Source organism: Diadema antillarum, unplaced genomic scaffold, assembly GCF_040938485.1.
Source record: "Diadema antillarum isolate AM-2024a unplaced genomic scaffold, OU_Dant_1.0 scf00000134, whole genome shotgun sequence".
Lineage (NCBI taxonomy): Eukaryota > Metazoa > Echinodermata > Echinoidea > Diadematoida > Diadematidae > Diadema > Diadema antillarum.
In genome coordinates, this window is record NW_027271023.1 from 4,392,114 (window position 1) to 4,416,094 (window position 23,981).

General features: G+C 39.6%; 1 protein-coding gene across 3 annotated transcripts in view; it reads right to left on the reverse strand.

The window, feature by feature from the left end:
• Nucleotides 1-20,763, reverse strand: part of LOC139720919 (proline-serine-threonine phosphatase-interacting protein 1-like) — a 91,946-nt gene extending 71,183 nt beyond the window's left edge. For all 3 annotated transcript variants that reach the window (XM_071632250.1, XM_071632251.1, XM_071632252.1), the window contains exon 1: nucleotides 20,429-20,763. In XM_071632250.1, coding sequence (XP_071488351.1) covers nucleotides 20,429-20,455 — 27 coding nt within the window. In that variant the 5' untranslated portion in view covers nucleotides 20,456-20,763. The remainder of the gene's footprint in view (nucleotides 1-20,428) is intronic.
• Between the last annotated feature and the right edge of the window lie 3,218 nt (nucleotides 20,764-23,981).

Genomic DNA, 23,981 nt, shown 5'->3' on the forward strand with positions numbered 1-23,981 from the left:
AAAGAGCCATATTTATTTTTGTTACTGACCCTGTGTTCCGTCAACACCTCCACACTCTCATAATCATGGTAAATCCCTTTAGACGGTTCCAGGCCCTGGCTTCTGTTTAGTGAGTATGAAGGGAATGAACCCATGCAAATAATGTGCAAAACCAAGGCGGAAGTAGCCTGACAGAAAAGGAAGTCTAACGAAGTCTGAACGACTGTGTCCGGTCTGAACAAAAGCAAAAAACATATATGCATATATAAAATATAGCCGACCCCTGAATGCACATATCGAATTGTACAAACTGGGACATCACTTCAAATTCAGCATTGTTGACTTTACCTGAATCATGCAAAATTGGAGTTGAAATCTACAGTACAGGAAAAAGTATATCTTTGCTGGAATATTTACCAATTGTATCATATCCAAAACTTTTTATTTTGTAAGAATGCATAAAAGAGATTCTCTGAACTTACAGTAGACCTGCCTAAAACCTTTTTATCAGCTGCTTTCTTTGGCATAGTGGATGAAGCAATAAAGAAAAGTTGGCTTTGAAATGCATGCTGTACAGAGATGCCACATTCAAAAAAATTTTATGAGTGAGATTTTCATGATTCGGCGTCTCGATGCACATGTGCATGCGAGCGAGGGAGCAAAGCGTAAGAGTGAGGGAAGGGTGTGGGAGGGGGGTCCCACAGTAGGGAGCTTTTTCAATTTTTAGCTCTTAATGATGCAATCCAGTGCATACTTAAGTGACTATTTTTTACTTATTTTGAAAGACAAAAGGAAATATTCCTTCAATTGCAACTATCATTGTAATCCTTTGAGCTATGGTCCCGATGCGTGAGAAAAATGGGTGCCATGCGTGAGATTGTGAGACGGACCCTAAATGCGCGAGTCTCACGCAGAATGCATGAGACTTGGTAGCTCTGGCTGTAATGTTCAGATACTGTCTGATAGAAAAGACACAATTTATACATTTCACAGGCCACAGAACCTTTTTTTTTTTTTGGGGGGGGGGGGGGCCAAAGGAGTCAATCTGCCATAGATGAACTAGAAAAAAGGAGATTTTATACTTAAGTCTTCTTAACCTGGAGAACCTCTGCAGAACATGCCAGATGTAAACGGGTAGTAGAATTTAGACAACCTAGCAGAGGGTGAAACACACCCCCATTTTAGAGTTCCTAAACACTAGCATGAAGTCCGCATATATGCTTCTATGGAAGCCAGTGGATGCAAGTTTCTCCTAGAGAGAAGTGGGCAGTTTCTCTTGAGCATATAATACAAATTGTATGTTTACTTGTACCATGGACAGCACCGGTCACCGGAAGTGTGTGGCGTGTTCATGTCGTGACCATTAAGAGTCCTCCTGTCTGCAGTAAACATGGCACAACCTCTAGAGGTTACTGTAAAACTAGGAATGTTCATGTGCATTTTAATTTCGCAAATTTCGCGAGCCGCAACATTCGCGAAATTAAAATGCACGTGAAAGTTCTTGCCTACACAATATGCATCGGATGCCAGTGGTAAGTCGCGAAAATTTCATGCTGCGAGAAAGGCCGCCGGCTCCAATTCGCAAAATTTTCATGCCGTGAATATATCATGTTTTACAGTACCTCAGACTCATGCTATGCTGTCTAGCATGACATTTTCGTCAGACTCAATCACTCCAGACTCACTCAGGACTTATATGCTTTGTACAGTGTCCGTTAGTCCCAGGCATCTGAGGTAAGCACAACATGACCTCCAAAGGTCTTGTTGTGTTTTGGGGGACTCCAAATGGAGTAGTACTGTCACCAATCTACTTTCTCACAGCAAAAACTTGAGTGGGTATCTCACTGGCTTGGAGACTAGCTAGGTGGCAACCTGGTGGTGACTTGAGTCTCACTGGTCAGGGAAACATCTCCATGACCACTCCTGGAGACTAGCCTGGTCTCCAGGAAGTCACAAGAGAATCAAATATGTTTGACTATTTTGGAGACTTTTTCCAGTCTCCAGCTGGTCTTGGAGACATCTCCGCAATATCTGTGTGACATCTCCGGCAATAGTTGCAGCCAAGTCGCAGATCAGAGACTAATTTCGTCCGCGAGGTCTCCAAGAAGTCTCCACGACTTTGCAGACACCCAATTGGTAACCTATCGGAGACATAGTTGCGACATTTCCATGACTGAGAAGAGGTCGCTGCAACTTCCAGGCAAATAAGATGTTATCTATGTAGTCTAGAGATGTCTAGGACATTGCCCTGGAGCCACTGAGTATACTTGGGCAGGTGTCTAATAGATGGAAAATATATGTTGTAGCAAAATCAGCCTGTCCTCAACAGGTTAAAGTGTAAGAGAAGAAGATTTGTGGGGGAGGACATGGTGCCCATTTGAACAAAGTTAAGATCCTATATACCCAAGGGATACTACCTGCAAACTTTGGTGAAAATCCACATTTGTGCAGTTTTGGAGAAGAAGAGGAAAACGTAAAACGTTTTGAAATGCACTATGGACTCATTGGAGCCACTGACTCTGGTGAGCTACACTTGTACACTTGTAAGAATACCAAATGATACATAAGTTGTCGTGTTGCCACAGCCTACATAAATTTCTGGTGTGAGTATTCCTTCACTTATGGGTATATTACACAGATGTTTGATTACAAATCATAACTGATGAACATAATTTTTGCTATCACTTTTTTGTCATCATTATGGTTAAAGGCATAATTTACCAGTTGCAGATGAAACAAAAACCCAGCATTAGTGCTTCAAAATAGTTCTAAAATGTGAGTTAGGGATAGAAACAACCAATGTAAAAATTTGAACCAGTATAATCAACATTAAGTTTTTTTAAATATACAAAATGTGAACAATAGATATAATAAAAATGTTTCCAGACTAAACAGTCTACAGTTATGGTTTAATGAGAAAAATAGTGATATCTCCTTATATTTTAGGCTTTATTGCAAAAATTTTATATGGTAGGATGTTTTGTGATACAACTGACCTAATGTACACATATGCATCAAAAGTGATATCTTGAAAAATTTCTAAATCACTGCTCCCAAAAGTAAACAGGACCTTTAAAGGAGTTATACCAAATGGCCTCAAAAAAGGAAAATGACAGTATGCAGACTTTACATCACAAAAACACAGCAAAACAGAAAGAAGTTTGTGGATGACTGCCACAGCATTAAAGACGTATCTCAAAAAAGGCACAACTGGATACATTATATGTACATGGACATGATGTACAGTGTACACGCTTTTCTACAGCATGGTCAAAACAGAGGAAGTGCTTCCTGTAGACTACAAACAAAGGGATTAATTGGGTTTAGAAAACTGGGTGAAGGATGGATTAAATTTCAGACAGTCTATTATTGAAGGCTACAAATGCATCCTGAAGTCATACAACCTGAGAGCGGGAAAAGAAAAGGCCATTTACGACAGACTACACAAAGTCAGAGGGAAATGTGTGATTTATATGTTGGTTTCTTTTTGAGGAAATAGAAATGGTTCATGCATTGCAAGGCAAACAGTAGCTCTGTGTGCTTCTGGCAAACTTTGCACCCTCAATCTGCATGCTTTGGTGGTTGTACATGTACCAGAATGTTTGTGTGCCACACCACACACTAATGCCCAATGAGATTCTTTCTCGGAATAGCCATGTGATACATGTCATGATATGGCCACACGCACACAGCTTCACGCAATTTCCCATTCACCAGATTCTAAGATCTACAGTCAGACCATTAAGTTATGTTACTCCCGCACGCACTGCGCATGGGGCCGCTTCATGCGGTTGCGTGCAGGTTTGTGCGATTTCGCACGGGTGCGTACATGGCTCCGTGCGCCCCCGTACGCGCCCATGCATAGTCGTGCGCCTGCATGCGGATCTGTACGCCCGCGTGCGGATCCGAACGCCTGCGTGCGAATCTGTACGCCCGCGTGCGGATCCATACTCCCTCGCACTGACTGACACGCAGCCGCACGGAGGCGCACGAGGGCGCACGGAGGCGCATGAGGTCGCACGGGGTCGCACGGGGGCGTACAGAGGCGCACGCACCCGCACGAGATCGTACGAAATGGCACGAAGACGCACACACACCCGTACGAAACCGCACGCAACTGCACGAAGCAGCCCCGTACACAGTGCGTGCGGGAGTAACATAACTTAATGGTCTGACTGTAGGTATGGACTTAAAATGGCACTGACAACTTGGGAAAACTGGTAAAACTGAAGAGGCTTTCCTGCATAAATAAGACCATATCACCATCATAATTATTCTGCATTTCGACATGAGGACATATTGATAATTTCTGGAGCAAAATTGCCTCAGGACTTAAAACAGAGACTCCAACTCTCCCACTTTATGAGATATCTCGCCTTGAGGCCATTGAGTTTGAATATCTTCCACTGTTGCTGTGTGGCTCCCACTTATTAACATGTATTTCTTTCCAGTTTAAATTTAGTGGTCTTCCACCCAACTTTATACCCCTTTCATACCAAATTCCTCCGGACGTCACCAGAGCGCACTCTAGATGGATGTCTGGGGTATGATTCGTTAAGTAAACACGAGGTGCGGGTAGAGCACCGTTTCATACCGGAGGCTTGTCTGGAGTGCGCTCGGGCATACGGTACCACAGTGCCAGCTATTTCTTTTAAAATTGTTTCTTTCTAAATTTATTTACCCTTAAAATCGAGTCAAAATATTACTAAGTAGAGCATTTAAGATTAAAAGGTCAAAATCACACTTGTTATTATTTATCATTACAGTTAATTGATATTGTCATGATTTTATCGTCATTGCTTGAATACACATGCATGCATACTGTACAGTGAAGTGTATACACTTTCTTTTTTTTTTCAATGTACATAAGTAGGCCTAAGTAATACAAAGCATGCACTTATTTAAATGAGTTCTAGAATTTCCAGTTCCGGTCGACATCCGCTGTTCGTGTGGGTGAGACCTTTCATACTGGAACGACATCCATTACATTGTTCATCCACTGTTCGTCCACTGTTCATCCACTGTTCGTGCTACAGTCTAGCACGCATATCGCATCCACTGTTCATCCACTGTTCATCCACTGTTCACCCAGGTGTCTTTATCAGGCTACCTTTCATACCAACAGTGTTCTAGGGTGAACAGTGAACGACCTCCGGATGTCATCCACTGTTCAGCATCTGGTAAAGGGGTATTAGTCATGTGTATGTATATCAATCTTCAATAATAAGGCTACAGGATTGCACTAGAGAGCATCTACAACTCTTCAGCTTCCAGGGCCCTTTTGGCATTAAAAACGAGCCCTGGACCCCTGCCCGCTAGGGATGTCGCACAACTAGTTTGACACATGTCATTATGCACATTGTGCTTATGTAGGGCCTATAAGTTCATGCAATCAGAGTCTACAGTTTGCTATTAGGGGGTCCATGCAGGCAGGAGAATATCCCGTTTGAGAGATTGCTTGGGGTTGGAGTCTGTTAATGGGTGAAGTTTTATGCATTATGTATCTTTCACCCGTTGAGGACGAGTCCCAAGTATACTCGAGCAAATGTGACCCGCGACAACGGTTTCAGGCAAAAGTCGCAAGAGCAAATTCCCTCCTAGGCGGGGTACAAAGATCTTTACCATTATTTTTGTCGATTTGGGTTTTTTGCAGAAATCAAATCTTTGATATGTTTTCTACATCTACACTAAATTTCATAGCATAAGACTACGTTTTTCCTATCGAAAATGGAATTTTAAGCGCCCTATGTTGGATCGCACTCGTCAGTTTCGAGCTTCTTTCGAACGCCGCGCCAATATCCCCAGCGTTGCTACGGCGCATGGTCTCGCATGCGATTGGCTGGTGCGTCGCGCACATTTACATAATTCGGCCTTCGGAGACACCAATTGCAGCGTTTTGGGAATGCTTTGTCCACGCGTGCATGATTACATGCTCCATTGTTCTTGTTATAGTGATTTATACGCTCGCTCTGTAGTGCGTGCTCTTCATTTGGCTTTCTATCCAAACTATTCTACCGCATTGTTCGACAACGGAAGTGAAACAAAAATCATGTAGCAATACATAATAGTGTGAAAAGAAAAAAAAATAGTCTACTTGTACATGTAGTAAGAATTGTGACAGCAGACTGACTCAAGGGAAGGATGATGAGAGGAAAGGAGAGGTCACATGTAACCAGTTATATTCAAATACTACACATCAAGATCGCACCAAACGAGCCGTACGTGTTTGTTTGTTTGTTTTGATATAATCAACACCACCGAACAAGGCAACATATGCACGGTTTGTAAAAGCAAAACAAACAAGAATCATGACCCATGCCAGCACTGGCATTTTTCTGCCTTCAAAAGGGTCGTCAATGATAAAGTCAAATCAACAACAACGAAAACGCGATTTGTAAATGTGTGGATTCGCCACCCGCTCCCGTTTACATGCACATGGTCATGGCGTGCGGATGCCATTGCGTCATGCGTATACCATACACAATGTACACAATACGTGCAATTATCGTATCCACCATCTTGAAAGATGTACTGGTATCTACAAACCCGAGCGAACCGCATTGTTTTTCGGCTCACACTGAGCTACTAGGAAGGGTGCCCGGGAAATTTGACTCTCTCAGTGAGCCAATCAGAAGGCGATGTGGTTGCTAGAGGCGGAGCTTAACATCGATTGGCACCATCGTGCGGATGGGTGATTCTCACCTCGCATCGCCGCTCGGACATTGTCTTTGAGTAAGAGGTGAAACTTCAAAGCTCGTTTTCTCGCAATTTTGTCAGGCTAACAACTTAAAAAGTGCATTTTATTTCGCTTTCCATGCCAACTTATGGTGCCGAAGAATACAAGTGTTTTATATCAATGCAAAGCTTAGGAAATGGGCAATGTGATTCAGTGAAAACATGAATTTTCAAAACGTCCGACTTTTGCCTGAAACCGTTGTCGCGGGTCACAAATGTCTATGGGAAATGCGTGTTGTAGCAAAAATCAGCCCATCCTCAAAGGTCACTATTAAACATGGATGATAATCAACCTGTCTAGACTAATTGCAAATGCTTGTGCAGTTTACCAACCCCAGGTTTACTTGGAATCAACTCAATGCTCTTGTAACGTCAAGATGTCTTGTGGTTAGTCATGGATAGCTCACTGAAAAGGGTCTCCCCTCCCCCCCCCCCCCCCAATTGTAGTTATATATTCATGTTATTGCAGCTATCCATGAGCTCATAGTCAAGTCTGACCCCTGTTAGTACTGCCCAAGTCACAGTGAATGAACAACTTGAAATGCTTGGGTACAAGCCAGCCTCACAGATACGTGGAGATGTAACATTGTTATACGTTTTGTGTAAGACAAGAAACAACATACTGTACATTCTTTCAACTGGCCATAATTGGTCATGCTCGCGGCAGTACCTACAGTCTGCTCTTCTCAACAAAGAACCAAATTCCCTTGGGAACACACACTATGTATGAATGGGGGGGGGGGAGGGGAATCAAAATTGCACAGCTGTTAAAAAAATATATCTCCATGTGATGCTTGTTGATAAAGACTACAAGACTTATCGCTGATACGTGACAAGTTAACAAGCCTATGGTTACAGGAATAATATTTCCCATCATTCAGGGCAGTTAAATATTATCTAAGGTACTGTATGAACGTGAGTATAGTAAAAATGACAAAGCCTGATATGAGCTCTGTGTTTACCCTGCATATTGAGGATATTCTGGGTGAACAGGACCGAATTCTCCCTATCGCATAACTGTAAAAACTCAAAGAGCAGCGGCGCTATTTCATTTTCGTAACTATGTGTCGACAACGCTGTACTGGTGCAAAACTAGGAGCACTACCTCTATCTTCAAGCTTGTATACGTGTAGTTTTGTAGATTTTCTCAGCAATTACTATACATTGTATGTTGGGAAAAGAAATATCAAGTTATAATCTCTGAAACTGCATTAAAAAGTTTATGTTGTAAAGTGACATTGTTTTAGACATGACGAAAAGGGAAAAAATCAGATGCGATTACCACGTTATATGCTCTGCCTGTGCCTGCTGCTCAGTATTAAACTCCACATTACTGGAAGGGCAAGAGTGAACACTGAATGTGTAACCTCTCTTGACCTCCGGGTGTTGCATGTGGGTGCGTGAGATCACCTCATTTATTTGTATGTACAGTAGCATATGCAATATACATATAATATGCAATGGAGAGAATTATCATTCTTCTTCAAGATCTCTTTCAATTTTTTATTGCTAGCATAATCATTAGCAGCATCAGCTTCATGGCATGCTGACACCTTCCTTTCACCTGATATTCAATGGGTCTACTTCAATTAACATTGCAGAAAAATCTGACACATGCTACTGAGATACACATGTCATCTTCCAACATTTCTTCTTTTTGGGGGAAATTGAGAGGCTGCTAAAAAAAGGCTGACTACTTTCCGGCAATAATACTGATTAAAGAACAAGGACTCAGGGGGGATCCTGGGTTAATTTTAGGTCCTTCAGATCTGTTAGGTATGATCCAATTATGTTCTGATCAAATCATCTAATTCTAGTATTCCTTCAAGTACTATTTTTAGCACCCCGTGGTTCAGGCGTTGAGATCAGGATATGATCAATGCCGTCAGCCGACGTGGTGGTCGCTGAAAATATGCATCACCGGTATCATCGTCATGCGTCTCAGTTAGGGCCACATGTATCAGAGGGCTGTGTCATGGCGGGCATTGTCATTGCTTGGCAACTCCCATTCCCCTCCCTCTCCCCCTCCCCACCCCTCCCCGCCCCTCCATCCACCCCTCCCAATTGCCCCTTTCGTCAGCACTCTACTCTTAACCTCCCCGTCCCCCTCCTCCTCCTCCCCCTCATCTTTCCTTCTCCTCTATCCTCCTCCTCCTCCAGCCTCTCCCCTTTCTCCTTCCCTAATTCTTTCCTTCTGCAACTCCTTCGCTTCCCTCTATTCCTTCCCTCTTTCCCTCCTCCTCCTCCTTTCCTTCTTCCCTCTCCTCTCCCCTTCCTCTCCTAGCCCCCTCCCCTCTTCTGCCCTCCCCTTTTCTCTTCCCTCTTTCCTTTATCCTCTGCAACTGACAATCTGAACAGCTTTGCTTGATGTGTACTTTTTAAATTCAGAATACATCACTAGAACTTTACGTGGCCTTTAAAAGCTGACATCGGTGAACAGCTTGTCTTTAAGGTTCACCCATGCTGTGGGGAAACGGTCAATTAGCAGTGTCAGAAAATGGATCTCACATGTCCTTTCTGTCCTCTTCTGTCTAAATTAATAGCTTAAATGGTTTTAAATGACCTATTCATTAGGGTTCCACAACATCCCAAAGTAAATAAGTCATCAAGCTATTTTCCCCTCAAATGATCTATTCATATACACACAAGAAAAACTAGAGAGGGGCCGTCAAAGGCGGCAGACCCACGCCTAAGTACAAAGTCGGGGTAAACATAATGTGCATTCGGTCATCTACCAGAATTCGGCCACTTAATTGCCAGTGTGCTTTATCACCAGCCAGTGAGTTCTACCAAAGATCGTACACTGAAGTGTACGATCTTTGGTTCTACAGTCACATCACACGCAAATCACATAATTACACATACGGTATTAACACTCATTCACGTACAGGAAAGTCCTTAAGTCTCCTCCAAAAATCCATCGAAAATCCCAAATTCCACCGTCAAAAGTGCAGAATCGGAACTTTTCCAAGCGCGCGCGAATGAAGTCCAGTTTTAAGAGTATTGTCTACGCGACGGGTCGCGGAAAAAGCGCTAAAAATCGAGAAAAACGCCGTTTTCTTGCGGGATATTTTGATTATAGCAAGCCGAGAGTGTGATGATATCAAAGGTCGTATGAGTGTACGATCTTTGATGGTATCCACAAAAGCAAAAAAGAAAAACAAAATTTACGTACCCCCTAGGCAATTACCCCTATGATTAGTGTCTACGGGAATTATTCAATGCAAGGGTTGAATGCAAATGTCTACTGCACCAGTATTCGGCCACCAACGAGCGCCGCAACGTCCCCGGTGCAATTTTGCACCAACAGTGTAGAGCGCGATGCATTTTCAGCGGCCTTGCACACGCATTGACATTGAGCACGCATATCGTGCAGTGTGACTGCGACCGAGCAAAATGCTCCTCCAACGAAAAAAACAATCAATGTTAATTTGAAAAATCATCAAATATCAAAGGTCGTATGAGTGTACGATCTTTGATGGTATCCACAAAAGCAAAAAAGAAAAACAAAATTTACGTACCCCCTAGGCAATTACCCCTATGATTAGTGTCTACGGGAATTATTCAATGCAAGGATTGAATGCAAATGTCTACTGCACCAGTATTCGGCCACCAACGAGCGCCGCAACGTCCCCGGTGCAATTTTGCACCAACAGTGTAGAGCGCGATGCATTTTCAGCGGCCTTGCACACGCATTGACATTGAGCACGCATATCGTGCAGTGTGACTGCGACCGAGCAAAATGCTCCTCCAACGAAAAAAACAATCAATGTTAATTTGAAAAATCATCAAAATACGGGCCAGTTTGTGATGACGGAGAACGAACTTTCATAAATCTAGAAGGACATAGTCCCTCAAATAGGCCTAAACGTAAATTTCGGAATTCTTACGAACATTTGAGCAGCGAAGTCGGATCGTTGGGGAGTTTATGTCTTCGTATGGTAGCGGAAAATCGCAAAGTGAGAAACGGGAAATTTTCGGAATGGTCACTATACCATGGGGTCAAAACTTCAAGGTCACACAGAATTTGCAAGGGTCAACCGATTATCACCAAAATCTAATCGATTCTTTCCTGTCATTATCCAAACATTCCCTGAACATTTCGTGCAAATCCGTTTACCCGTTCTCTTGTTATCTTGTACACAAACAAACAAACAAACAAACAAACAAACAAACATACAAACAAACAAACAAACAAACAAACAAACAAACAAACAAAAAAAAAAAAACAAACAAACAAACAAACAAACAAACATACGGAACCCTTTACATAACCCCCTGCCGATTTTCATCGGCGTGGGTAAAAATGAAGTATGGACTGTTTAAAATGCCATGCAAAAGCCAACAATTCTTGTGTGTGGACAGGGAAAAAATCACCAATTATTGCAGTTTGTATCATGATGCAAAAATCAGTTCATCTTGAATTTTGTTGAAAACCCTCAATATCAAAGGAAACTACAACCAAAATATAAACGTGGATTGAGTGAAAGCAGCATACTTAAATAGTAGAACCCATTAATCATTGAAAGTTTGAGAAAAATGGGGCAATCGATTGAAAAATTCTGAATTTTTAAAGTTTCGGTGTCATCATCTCTAGAAAAGCAGACTGCTACATTTCATGACTTCATTATTGACAATAACATAGATATTGTAACAAAATATAAAGAAAATTCAATATAGCTTCACTTTTTTAGTGTAATATATGAGCACCTGACTTACCTCTTACAGAAAGTAGGTGGAATAATATTACCCTTAACATGCCAGTAACAAGGCAATGGAATGTGTACTTTTCATGAAAAATTAGATGTCGTGGAGTTCTCCTTATATTTTCTTTATATAATTGTTGTCCAAAATGACATCAGGAACTGCAGTAGTCTTCTTATCTAGCAATAACGGCACCAAGAATTTAATAATTCATAACTGTTCTATTTTCCTCAAACCCTCACTCATGCATTAGCCCTAATATTGCTGCTTTTACTCAATACACATTAACTGATATTAGGCTTTAATTTCCTTGAAATTACATTGCACTGTGTGTATGAATGGCATGCTGATGAATGTTTGACTTTTACTTTTAAACTCACGCTCGGTGGCTGTACCTATTAAACTGCACTAAGCCCAGGGTAGAATGCCTAGGGTCATGCAATATTGTTTACCAATGCAAAGTTCACAGATTTAAAATGTTTTACTTGGAGCTCAATGAGCTTCTCTTTTTTCTGTTTTCTTTCTCTTGTTGGTTTTTGTTTTTGTTTTTTTGCAATTGAGTGAACAATGCTCAGTCAGTAAAATAAATTTTGGCATTGTGATCCATAAAACAATATTTTTTTTGAGTATGCCTGGGCCTATTGTAGGTACAATGTATGCCAGTATGTTTGTTAGACCACCAGCCATTGACAAATAATTGAATGTCATAAGCTTGAGGGTTTTTTCTTTGTTTTCGCTTGTTTTTAGGAACATTAGCTATTTAAAACATCACAAAATCTAAATAACATGCAGTGAAGCATACAGTTGTACCATCCTGGGATATAGGGGATTAGACAAATTTTCCATTACCAGTATCCATATTTTTTGTTTTGTTGATCTTCTTCCTTCTCTTTTCCTTTTTCTTAATTTTTCTAATACTCTCTCTCCTTTACTCCCTTTTCAACTCTCATTGGAAAAGGTATGGAATTGACATAATGTGCTGGCATTTTGTAATATCATTGCTAAACACTCTGTAAATACTCCAGAATTTGTGATACTGTTGGCGGTGATAATACCCCCAACATTTTGTGATTGTATGTCAGCCACTCTATGTGGTCTGTTCGCCAAATGGCATGCTTCTTTTGCCAACTGGCAAAAGTGTAATCCATTGTGTAAGGGCACTTTCATAATTACTGCAGGTTCATGTATAGGCACAAACAAAAATGGTACATTTGGCAATGATAATGAAATTTACTGTACCAATTAGCTCTGATGAATGGCAGGTGTAGTTTAACCTGATCCATACTGAATTCTGAAATGCCCATGTAGACTTAATGCGCAGGTCACCAGGTTCCCGTACGGAACAGGTTAATACTGATAAATTCCAAGAACTAAAAAAAAAGGCACAATCAACTCAAAACAAAGTAGAAACTACTAGAAGGGCTTGATGTACTGCATGAATGCAACATACTTATGGGAACAGGTCAGAAATAGTCAGACGTTCACATTAGTTATGTTTAAACAGTGATCCCTAACCTTGAGGATAGGCTCGTAGTTAGGCACTGTGTAGACACACTCGTTGCTATCCACAGGGTTAGCGACCTATCAATGAGCTGTGGGGGGTCCCCACTCATAGTTTAGAATTGTGCGGACAGAACTTCTTGATAGGAACTGTAGATAAGCATAGTTATGGGGGCAGTGAGTCTATCCTCAAGGAAGCTTTGTTGTGTGAACGTGGGTTGTAGTTAAGGAAACAGAGCCTATCCTCGATGATAACTACACATACTCTTAAGGGTAGGGATTACCGTCTGAACGTAACTATTGTCAGGCCATCAAGTGACTCATCCATCTGCTAAGTAGTTGATGAGGAGGAAAAGGGGGGAGGGGATGAGGGTTCTTGATAGTATCTATCTCGATATTTAAGTTCAACTGCATTTCATTAAGCAAACAAAAATTTGATAACTCCATTACACTGCATTGACTTATAATTGCCTCTATCACGTTCATACACAAAAATTATCATTGCTCAAAGATAAGAACAACCATACAATCACAATTGAAAGAGTTATTAATAATGATAAATAATGGTGAACAAATGTAGCAGTACCAGTGATAGTAGCTGTAGTAGCAACAGTAGTACATACGCTGTATAGTACTTTGGATAGCTAGTAGTGGCGGATTCACAGGGGGGTGCACCAGGCACGCACCCCATCTTTATTTTTTTTTAAACAAAAGAAAATGAAAAAATGGGGGCATGTGCAACCCTCCCCCTTTAATTTTGTAAAGGCGCCTCCCCTTTAAGGAATTCCTGGATCCACCCCTGTAGTAGAAGTAGTACTTTAAATAGTAGTTAAGTAGTAATGGTAGCAATAGTAGTAGTAAAGTTGTATTAGTGGTAGTAGTAGTAGTAGTAGTAGTAGTAGTAGCAGTAGTAGTAGTAGTAAGTAGTACAATGCATATTACTAGTGCAGTATTTAGTAGTAGTAGAGTAGTAGTAGTAATAGTAGTAGCAGCAACAGTAACTGTACTCTCCGCGTAATCGGGTATCGCTTAAACGGGTACTCTGTTTAATTGGGTAGTAATTTCAAAATCAGTTCCAATGCACATTAGAATTACCTGATAATCGGGTTGCCTCTCCGCATAAATGGGTAAATAATTATCTTCTTATCTAATTTCTACCCACATTTTAATGCAAGAAATTGTGAATATCACATTTTCCACGGCTTATCACATTCTCTGCTTAATTTGAAAAGAAGACTGATCATTTGGGGAGTGATTAGACATGAAAACACATGCACCAGTACCGACTTTCCACACGTAAACGAACATTAAACATGTAGCTGGCACTCACAATTGCATAGACAGACAGGAGTTGAACACAATTGTGCTCCTCCCTTGCTCTGCAACAACATTCACAAAACAAGAAGTTTGCAAGATCGGGCCATTCACCAACTCCATATATTTGCTTTTTCCCCAGTCACTTCTCAAAAAATAACCTGACGTTCCACGTGACTAGTGCCAGCAAAGAGACGTGTTCATTTCGGAAAACGCCTGCATGTTTAATAGCGAGGAGTCTATAGTCAAACGACACAGTTTTCTGAAGACATATTCGTCCGTCAAAAAAAAGAAAAAAAGTGTAAATTATTGCCCGTGACTGAGCAAGTGTACAGTATGCATAATGTGCCGTGCAAGCATGCGTGTTAAGCATACAGTGTAGGTGTTTGGTGCAGCGTACAATGCATGTATATACACATTGTGTGTGTCAATTGTGAATGAGACATGCTCTTCTGTTAATCGGGTACTCCGCTTAATCGGGTAAAAAACGCTCTGCCCGAGCCTACCCGATTATGCGGAGAGTACTGTACTTTGCAGTAGTTTAGTAGTCAATACTCAGTAGCAACAGCAGCAGCAGCAGTAGTCACAGTAGTAATAATGGTTTAGTAGTACAACTGTAGTTGAAGTAGTAATAGTTATCATAATGAATACAAATATTGATCAGCATCATTTATTCATGAAAGTCCCTGCCTATACACTGTAGATACAGGTGCATACATGTACTTGACACATTGCATACAAGAATTTAGTGAGTCCCCCTACTCTATGGGAATTTTGAAACCTCACAGGGCTAACAGAAACTTTAAAGGGATGATACAGTATTGGTGGAGATGAGAATTGGGCTTTTAACTTTTTGCAAGATACCAAGAAAACACTTACGAAATAGTACAGTGCATACCATTTTAGGAGGAATTCAAAGTTTACTTGATGAAAATCGGGTTTGGAATGACTGAAACATCCAAAAACAAAGTAAAACAAAGCGATCGTAATAAAGTGTGGGTCCCACACTTTACTAGAATTGCTCTGTTTTGGATATCTCAGCCATTTCAAAACCAATTTTCATCAAATAAAGGTTGAATTCCTTATAGAATTATATGCTCTTTCATATTTCACAAGAGGTTTCTCATTATCTCACCAAAAAATGTTAGAAACCTGAAATTAGGTCTCAACCAAAACTATATGATCCCTTTAAATATCAAATCCTAGGTTCACCATTGTTAAACATCCTGATTACATTTGATCATCATCTATAGACTCATCTCTTTCTGGTTTGTTACACTGTACTTGTCTCTACAAGTACAATAACTAACACCTCTCTATTTGAAATAAACACTGCTGCCTACACTGTCGAAACAAGTGGAACTGTCTCAGGTATCTGCCTCCCCCCACCCTCAGTATGTTAGAACCTGTGCACAAACCACCACTTAAAACTTTGTCACGCATCAACCTGTCAGTGGCATCACAACCAGCAACTGAACTGCTTTGCAATAGGACTTGCCGTCAATAACACAAGAGCATCATACCAGCTAAGGGCTGTTGTGTCGTTAGAACTACTCATACTGGTGTTAACGGGGAAAATCCCCTCTGTAGTCAAGTCGACTTGAGAAAAGTCAAACACATGTACGGTAAACAAAACGCTGAAAGCAAAAGTTTCACTGCACCAAAATACACTAAAAAACATACAATGATACAGATCTGTTACTTCATAGAATTTACACCAGCACTGTGTGAATCAGGTACTGTAAACATAAAGGGGGGGGGGGCACAAAAAATATTTTTGGTGCCACTTTATGAGTTTAATGAGCTGAAAAGCAAAAAAAAAAAGGCTCCCATGCAATCTTTTTAGGTTCTTGGGGCACTTCCAGGTTTCATCACCTGACAAGCAAAAAAAGAAAAAGAAAGAGAAAAAAAAAGGCTTCAATGCAATTCTCTGGTGCCACTACCATACAAAATAAAATAGAAATCTATATCTTTTTCTCTTTTTAATTCTTTTATTTCCAGAAAACTTAAAGTAGAGCGCCTGCCCAGTGTGCTCCCCCCCCCCCCCCCCCCCGATCTGCCACTGATATGCCCACACCTTCTTCAAAAAGGACTCTGATTTTACCCTACACAAAGCAATAGACAGCAGGCCAAAAATACTCTTACATGTATATCTCTCCATGGACGCACACGACACGCTACAAAACTGCCGATTAACACTAAAAAATCCAAGTTGCACGAGACAACTTTAATCTCCAGCATTGCCCCAATGCTTGTACAAACCTAATTTGCCATACTAATGTGTTATGTATTCATGTGTCGTAATGAATACTCGTAATGATATTTAAGAAGCATCAGGTTCATTTCTTCTCTCTCTTTAAATATTTCGTCACCTCCGGCAAGGTGGATATATTTCTTTCTTTTTTTTCTTTTTGCCATTGGTTTGATTGTCTGTTCGTAGAATTACTCAAAGAAATTGTGAACAAATTTGGATGAAACTTACAGGAAAAGTTGATAATGACACAAGAAACAGATGATTAGATTTGGTAGTGATCTGCAAATTTTATACATTTTATGAAGGATTTTCAATATTTTGGCAGGTAGGGTTACCAGTTATGAACTTCGACAGGAGAGAATCTAACTAGATGATTATGGGCAAGTCCAAGATAACACGCGCGTTACGTATGGGACATTCAGAGACTTTTATGACCTGAAAATAGTGTTAATGGCCTTTGATCATATTGAACTTTATCATGGTGATGGATATCTAGGAGAAGTATAATCATGTAAAAAATTGAGAAAAATGACCTTGACAATTATATTCTAGAAGAGAAAATATGTGCCGTTACGTATGGGACCAGAAAAATTTTGTTTTTTTGAACATTTTTTTCAACCTCAAAACTCTCTGAAAGTATTTCATTCTACAACTTGTAACTCACTGTGATGAAAGTCACAACACTCAAGATTATCACAGGTAAGTTTCATGTCATTAGGCAAAAAGCTCTAATTACAGGTTCTAATTAAGACAGACATGACGTGTTACGTATGGGACAATTACGTATGGGACACTTTGTCCCCCATTCATTTAGTGTGTGGAGAACCATGTTTATGGGTATTTTGCATAATTATTGAAGTAAAATCAGTTGAAATTACTCAAATACTGATCCAGATTGTCAAGGAAACAATATTCCCCAAATATTCACCATCATAGTCATATTCAATCATATTTTCATATTTTTATGACCAATCTGAGTATGCATGCCCTTTGTCCCCCATTCGTTTAGTGTGTGGAGAACCATGTTTATGGGTATTTTTGCAAAATAATTCTGCAAAATACCCATAAACCAAATTTTTGCATAATTATTGAGGTGGAATCAGTTGAAATTACTCAAATACTGATCCAGATTGTCAAGGGAACAATATCCCCCCAAATATCTACCATCATAATCATATTCAATCATATTCTATATTTTTCATGACTAACCCGAGTATGTATGCCCTATTTTTTTATCAGGATAGTTACTAACTAAAAAATTGAATAGTTTTAAAGTGTTTACTTCCATTGAAGAAGGGCAGTTTGCCATTTAGTTTCAATAAAAAACAACTTGACACAAGAAATATTAATTTCAATAGATAAGCAATACCTGCTGCGTGGAATTCCAGTAATCGAGTAGATGTATGATGTCTGTCTAGCAGTCAGGTCATTGATTTGATTCACACCTCAGTATGTATGTACCCATTAATTTGTTGTGGCTGCGATTCGAAAACTGAATAAGGACAATTTGTGTATCACTTGCAATTTAAAAAAAATCATTTTACTTTATTCTTTTTTTTTGATATCAACAAACCGTTTCAATTTGGATCTCCATCAAATTAACTTTGAATTCCTATAGTCTTACAACTTGTATGCTCTTTAGTCAATTCATATTATTGGTTTCCAGTCATCTCATAAAATGTTGAAAAACTGAATCCACCAGTTTCTACCAAAAACTATACCATCCCTTTAATGCTGATTTTCATTGTGTATTTTGCCCATCTTCCCCTCCCCCTTTCTGAAAAGTGTTCAGTCAAGTTCATGTATTGTTTCAAGTGTCTATAACTCAAAAGTAGCTACAAAGTTGGGATGCTTTCTTCAGGATGATTGACCATTTGTGTACAGAGAGACCTTCCCAGCTAGGCTACATGCATTCACATGCAATATATATGAGGATGTCCCATACGTAACCCATTTGTCCCATACGTAACATTATTTCAATGCCTTATAAAAAAAATTTCTTTTTACTGTTTTTTCTTTTTTTCTATGGTATTTATTTTCTCTAAACAATAAATTAGAACTTTCCAAAAGGGCATTCAAATAACCTTAGCAATTTCAGAAAAAACCTAAAAAAATGACCTCATTTTGTTACGTATGGGACATCTCATGATAGGACACGAGCTTAATTTGCATAGTCATTTGCATAATCCCTAAATTTTCATACCAAGTTAAACTATTTGATGAACTTCTTTGTCCACATATTAATCAAATATCATTTGCTTTCCTTTGGATAAAAAAATGTCCCATACGTAACGCTGTGTTTTACATTTATGCAAATTGAAGCCCTTGAAATTTGCATAAATTTACGTAATATAATTTTTTCCTCCATGGAAATCAAAACTTCAACTCATAAGCTTCAAAATGATACCAAATATGTCAATATTGAGCAAAGATGAAATTTTGCCTTCTGAGGGGACCTTATCTTGGACTTGCCCTTATATTGAAGGGACTTCAGAACCGTTTTTCTTTTTTTTTTCTAAGTGTTGGGGAGCTTAGGCAGATGGGATGGGGAAGGGTGGGGAGTGCTCATAGTTGCTTGGGTAAATGCTAGCTCCCCCCTCCCCTCAACAAGAAGAATCTCAGGGCACTTATTTTTTTTCCTATTTTTTTCTAGCCAAAATCCTCCTCCCCCCCCCCCCCCCCCCCCCCCCCCAGTCCATGGCCCTTGCACTGAATGTAGTGATTTATCTTTTTTTTTCTAATGTAGGCATTTGGATTACATTGAAAAATGAATCAACTGACAAACAATTCTAATTGCTATCCCATAATAAATATCTCTATCTTTGGTTTTATAGTAGGGCTAGGATATCTTTTCCTTTTTTCTTTTTCTTTTTTTTTTTCTACATCAAATTTGCTTGGTTCCCCAAGTCTACATGTAATTCACAGGCTGTCTGGACGAATACATGTACAATTCCTACAGTGTTACACTCCAAATGGTGTACCGGTACTTTGAATTATAACAAGGAGAAGATCTGTGTGTAGTCTACACCTGTACCTGCAGAGTTGTTGGATGACTTGGCAATGAACTGATTGAATTTTACATCAGTAATGGAAGCTAAGGTTTGTAAGTTCTATCCTCTTGACTCATGACATGGTCATACCTATTCTCTTTAGTTCTCTTTACAGTTTCCCCTCCCCCCCCCCCCCCTTTACTTCTGTTTTAATAGTGCTGAAGCTATGTGTTATAGATATGTTGCAGTCGCTAAGTACTGACCAGTATCATCATTAAAAGCATTACCAGCTCATTTGCTTGGGCAAGTTGTGGCGTCAGACAATAACAAAAACAAATGGTACACAGCTAGGCCAATATTAACTGCGACCAGCCCCAACACGCAGTACAGTACAACTGTGTATAACTTAAGGAGCGTCCCGGGGTTAGGCCAATATATGACATCCAATTTGCAATGTTCAATCAATGTATACTTCTGACTGTAGTATCCGGATGGACTGGCTGCAGCTAATTACTAGTATTGTGTATAGAACTAGGCTATCAAAGTAGTCCACTATGACAGGTTAATTCAGTTTAAGAACTTGATACAGATGATTCTTATTCACTGTTATTTGCGCTGGTTACGGGGCTGTGGTAAAACTGCCTCTTATCTTGGAGAGAACATAGGTATTAGGTTTTTCTCCTCGGTTGTAATCAAATTGATACGCGTTGCGTGCCACACTATAACAATAGCACCTGCGTTTTGTACACTGAATGCGTCAGATCTCGGTCGAGGTACCGGTACGGCTTTTACAACCTGCCTTGCTGCTCGCTCTGCCCCGCTCACCGACCGACCGTGGCAGCGACGGGTTGGTCTCGTCATCTGCCCGGCGCTGCGTCTCGTGTGCATTCAGACAGAACATGACCACGAAAAAAAAACGGCGAAAAGTATCAATATCGAGCAGAAATCTTACCCAGAAATTATCCAAGAACTTTGTCATGATGTCCAGTTACTCCACGTGCAAATAAAATTGCGTGTCACACAACAGTGTCCAAGTACAGAGCTTCCAACCGAGCAATGCAATACGACTTTGAGCCAGACTAGTTGAATGTAATGTCGATCACAAACACGGAAGTAACTTGCACCAGGAACTTCGTTTGGAGTGTTTTCTTTTCTTTTGTTGTTGTTGTTGATTTTTTTTTTCTCTGTCTCTATTTCAGTACTGCTTTGGCTGAGCGGACATGGAGGGTTACCAGTACCGAAAGGGCGTTCAGTAGAATAACGGAGTCTGCAGAGCCGTCGCTCATACTTAGTAATCGCTGGAACCAGAAGTCAAGTCAAGAAAAATGTCAGATGTCCACGATCTACATGGGGGTGGGGTTGTGGAAAATCATACCAGAGGCTTACCTCATTAATTTTCTTACTAGAACCAAAGATGTTCGTAGCTCCGCCTATTGACAGGGATTCAAGGCGAATTTTTGTTTGCTTTATTTTGTTTCTCCTCCACCGGGCTCCTCCGTTTTATCCCCTCCCCCTTTCTCTCCTACTCGTGTTTTGATTTCAGTTTTTCTTTTCTTTTCTTTTCTTTTCTTTTCTTTTCTTTTCTTTTCTTTTCTTTTCTTTTCTTTTCTTTTCTTTTCTTTTCTTTTCTTTTCTTTTCTTTACTTTTCTTTTCTTTTCTTTTCTTTTCTTTTCCTTTATTTTCTTTTCTTTTCTTTTTCTTTTTCTTTTCTTTTGTAGATGTATGAGACTCAACTATGGTGTTAGGATATTTCTGTATTTTGGCTTGTGGTAGGCCCTATATGCCTATGTAGTTTACCAGACTTGCCATTGGTATATGAGTCACGTCTGCTACGCCAAGGCAAAGCATAATACTGTCTTTTCCTTCATCACTGGCCAAGATTTTCATCCTCTTGATAAAAAAATCCATATCTATTCGTATAATACAAGTAATTATATATTTATTTCTTTAAGTACCCTTTAAGCACTCTTATTCATAGCTTGATGTAAACGTTGTTGAATTGTAGGTTGACCTATTTGCACAAGTGGGAAAACAAAACTGAAACGATTCGTTGCAGGAACTTTCTAAGATCTGCGAGCACTAAAATTTTAGGTATCGATGATCAGTTCCTATTTACTTGTAATAATGTAGGCTTATAAAGAGAACTGAAAGTTGCCTTAATGTCATTTCTCTATTGCCAACGACTTCTGGTCTCTGACAGCCCATACATTCTAGCCTACAAACTTAATTTCCCCTGAAGATGTCATTTAATATCTGTGCACTAGCAGCCAGTCAATTTCAGCTCTAACAACCAATTAACTCTTGCACTGGAAAGGTATACGTTTCACTTTAAATATTGTGAAGTGCAAATTGGATTTCAGGTAGCCTAATGAATTGGTGGAAGAAGATGAAGATCATAACTACTAGTATACGTCCTCTATACAGGCCTAAAGTAGGAGATAATACGCATAACACGTTACTGAGCGGCCTTTAGTGACATTATTTATGTATTGCTTTGGTTAAGATAATATTCTCCTCCAATACCATAACGATAATACAGGGAGATATCTATCATTATTGTCGGGAGTTGATTGGAGAGAGCTTTAAGTTTGCTTTTGAGGGGTGGTTGAGAGAGGATATAATCAGCCCGTGATCTTACATCCTCCTTTCGTTTTTCATGACCTTTGTTCCGGCGGTTTGCTTTCTCAATAGTAAGTTCATTTCCTTTCACTGTTCCTTCTATGTAACTGTTGCTCGTTCCCCCAGATTCCCCGATCCTTTCAGATAATGTCATGATTATTATTACGCGTCCGTTTTCTCGGTAAAATTAATTTGCCAGAATGGAATTCTCGCCAATACAGAGAGAATTAAGTCAATGCATTTTTTTCTTTTACTGTTTTAGCCCTCCCCCCTCCTTTTCTTTTCTGGTAACTGATATGAAATGTGTCTATGTGGATATATAGTGGCCTCATTCAATGTTGACAATGTTGTGGAGAAAGTCATTGCCTGACACTGTCGCTCCATTGTCAATGAAAAGAGGGTCGCATGATAATGGTTTTACAGACACATAATGATCACATAATATAGTTAGAAACTGCAAAGTTCAAAGCAAACAGTTACTGTGAAGATCCACAAATTTGTGCTGCTAATCATGTCGTTTTTCATTGAAGTTTGTCATCATGCCGCATTGGAAACTTAAAAAATACCTCTTTAACGAGGAAATCCAGTCCAAATACAAGTTAGTCTGATAAGAAAGAGTAAAATCTTACGAGTTCAACAGTACAAATTTGACTGAAATCGAATGAAAAATAAGGAAGTTATGACATTTTGAAGTTTTGCTAATTTCTACAAAACAGTTATTGTACAGTGGATATCAGGAGTGAGCTAACCATGTCATACCCTCACAATTTTCCATTGATCGTGTACAAAAAAAATGATGAAAATTCAATGTTTCTGTCATTGAAGTCTGAAATATGATGTTATTCCTGTTGGAATAACTTCAGAATACTTAGATATACTTACTTACTTAGATATATACGAGGATTTGAGCCTCGGGCATAATTGCGTTTGAATGAAAAACTGGAAATTCAAAAATTTTATGTACAAACTATATAATATGGTAAGTTGTGAGAAAATGACATGCTCACTTTTCCATTTGCATATTCATATTGGCTGTTCAAGAACTGTTTTCCCCCAAATAGCGAAACTTCAAAATATCATAACTTCCCTATTTTTCATCCGATTTCGATCAAATTATACCGTTGAACTCGTAATATTTTACTCTTTCTTATCAGACTAACTTATATTTGGACTGGATTTCCCCTTTAAAGCACGTGTATGATACGACACAATGGCACGATTACTATAATTATCATCATAATGATTCATGGCTGTTACAAACGAGATATGCATATAATTTATGCCTATTTTTTATATCAGCTGCTTAAGAAATCGAGATCATCCAATGGGCCGTCCCCTTCCCCATAATATATCACCACCATCTTTTCTCCCATTGGATACCCTTGAAGAAGAAGAAGATGATGATGATGAAGAAGGAGAAGATAATGAAGAAGAACAAGAACAAGAAGGAGGAGATAAAACAGGAGAGGAGAAAAGCAATATTAAACAATAAAGACGAGAAATGATAATTACAAGAAGAAGAGGAACAAAAAAAGAACAAGAAGAAGTGAGCTGCGTTGTCGTGAAGTTTGTAATCCGTCTTGATACTGGTTGATCCGTTGATATTAATATAATGATCTACAATAATCAGTTATACTCCCGTTGTGCTTATTATAGGCCATTAATGCCATGCACTATATGCAAGATAGAATCATTGTTCAATCAGGGGTCGAGCCGGTTACGGGGCAGTGAATGCCTTTTTTGATGTAATACATTACAATATGGATGTTTCTTTTCCTAATTACACAGCATATAGTAACGAAGCATTAATTCACCTGCTCCCTCCCACATTGATATACGTTCATAGGCAATGATTCACCTAGTTGAAACTAGGTAGGGCAAGCCT